The sequence below is a fragment of the Nicotiana sylvestris genome, chromosome 3 (genome assembly GCF_000393655.2).
Source record: "Nicotiana sylvestris chromosome 3, ASM39365v2, whole genome shotgun sequence".
Lineage (NCBI taxonomy): Eukaryota > Viridiplantae > Streptophyta > Magnoliopsida > Solanales > Solanaceae > Nicotiana > Nicotiana sylvestris.
Genome location: NC_091059.1, coordinates 131,435,273 through 131,437,598, shown reverse-complemented (window position 1 = coordinate 131,437,598; position 2,326 = coordinate 131,435,273). Strand labels below are relative to the sequence as shown.

General features: G+C 42.9%; 1 protein-coding gene across 1 annotated transcript; it reads right to left on the bottom strand.

Moving 5' to 3' along the window:
- Positions 1-496: 496 nt before the first annotated feature.
- Positions 497-1,280, bottom strand: LOC138888039 (uncharacterized). Its single transcript, XM_070169838.1, has 3 exons — positions 1,031-1,280; positions 612-844; positions 497-517 (listed from the first exon to the last, which is right to left on the bottom strand). Exons 1-3 carry the CDS (start codon positions 1,278-1,280, stop codon positions 497-499), a joined length of 504 nt encoding a protein of 167 aa, XP_070025939.1.
- Between the last annotated feature and the right edge of the window lie 1,046 nt (positions 1,281-2,326).

Here is a 2,326-nt window from a genome sequence, read left to right as displayed (position 1 = left end):
ATCCATGCACACCCTCCACCCGGTGATGGTCCTGGTAGGAATCAACTCATTTTGCAAATTTGCAATCACGGTCATGCCACCCTTCTTCGGTACACATTGCACCAGCGAAGTCCAAGAGCTATTAGAGATGGAGTACACAACCCCGACATCCAACCACTTGATCAACTCCTTTTTCATAACTTCTTGCATTGCCTCGTTCAACCTCCTTTGATGTTCCAAGGAGGGCTTTCCATCATCTTCCAGAATAATCTTGTGCATACAGAATGTGGGGCTTATCCCCAAAATATCAGCTAAGGTCCATCCAATTGTCTTCTTCCGCTTTTGGAGCATCGCCAATGTGGCATCAACCAGCATGTTAGTAAGACAAGAAGAAAGAATAACTAACAAAGTTGAACTAGGGCCTAAGAACTCATATCTGAGGTGTGGAGGCAACGACTTCAACTCCAACACTGGACGTTCCTCGATTGAAGGTTTTGTTGGTGGAGTCTTTCTATTTTCAAGATCCAAATATAGTTTCCTATGCTCATAAGAGTAAGAGCCCATTCCATGTAAAGCATTCACGCACTCCACTAGGCCTTCATCCTCATTTACATCCGATTCAACAATACTGCCTCTAGAGGGTCCTCCACGTTGATCATTACACTGGTATCATCAACTATCACTGCCGTGACAAGGTCCACAAAGGAGCAAACCTTATAACTGTTGGGTTGCTTCATTGACTTGCACACACGAAAGACCGCTTTCTCATCACCCACCCAGAAGGTGAGTTCCCATGCTTCTACATCAACTAAGGCCTTCCCAATAGCAATGAAAGGTCTTCCCAAAATGATTGGAACCTCATAATCTACCTCACAATCCAAGATCATAAAATCAGCTGGCAAGATAAATTTGTCCGCCCGAACAAGAACATCATCAATAATACCCAACGGTATCTTCATAGTTCTATCCGCCATTTACAATCTCATGGAAGTCTGCCTCGGTTTCCCAATACCCAAAGTCTTCAAAACTGAGTAGGGCATCAAGTTGATACTTGCACCCAAATCATATAGAGCTTTTGCAAAGTCAACACTCCCAATGGTGCAAGGAATGGTGAAAGCACTTGGATCTTCTAGCTTTGGGGCCATTGAGTGCACTATTTCACTAACTTGGTGGGTCATCTTGATAGTTTCGCAGTCCATGGACCTTTTCTTTGTCACGAAGTCCTTCAGGAATTTAGCATAGCTCGACATTTGTTCTGGAGCCTCCACCAAAGGCACGTTAATGGATAAGCTCTTCATCATGTCAATAAAATTTTTAAACTGATTCTCATTTTTCTGCTTCACGAGCCTTTAAGGATAAGATGGAGGTGGCCTTGGCAAAGGAGCCTTGGCTTTAGGCACAACCGTTTCTGGCATGTCTATTACATGTTCCCTAGACGAGTTCACGTCATTCCGAGTCTCCACCTCGGCATCTTGAATATCAATCCTCACTTTCTTATTCACGTTCTCATCAATCACATTTCCAACTACCAAAGGAATTTCATCTTCTTGCAACTCGACTTCTTCACTCAAAATTTCTTTTTGCTTGGAGGCATTCACGTCACCGCCTCATCCAGTTCTTGTAGTTACCGCCATAACATGATTGTTACCATCCTTCGGGTTAACTATCGTATCACTTGGTAGATCCCCCTTAGGACGGGTATTCAAAGATTGTGAGATTTGGCCTAATTAAACCTCCAAGTTTCTGATTGAAGTATTATGGGAAGCCAACTGAGCATCAGAGTCCGTATTATTTTTCATCATATGTTCGAACATCATTTCGATTCTCCCCATTTCATTGTTGGAAGAACTAGGACCTAGGGATGGAAATGGGGGTGGATTGTTCGGTTGTTGATACATTGGGGACCTTTGAAAGCCTTGCCCCCGATTTCCTTGATTGACATTGTTCCAACCACCCTTATTGTTGTTACTATGCTAGTTGTTGTTGTTGCCATTCCAATTACCTTGATTGTTCTGATTTTCCCAATTGGATTTTTTGTTGTTGTTCCCCCAATTACTATTCCCTTATTGTTGTTGATTGCCCCAATTGCCTTGGGGTCTCCATTGTTGTTGGTTGGAAGAATTGCCCCTTTGGCCTTGATAGTTGTTCACGTATTGCACCTCTTCATTCTGCCCATCATAACCATCATCTTGGAATCCACTACAATCATTGTCAAATTGATCCGAACTCCCTTGGTTCTGTTGACCTCTTTGTCTTCTTTTGTTCACTAGCATGTTGACACCCACCATAGCATTTACTTTGTGCGGATTTTAAACCTGTTGTAAATGTGCCTTTGCTAGCTGGTTCA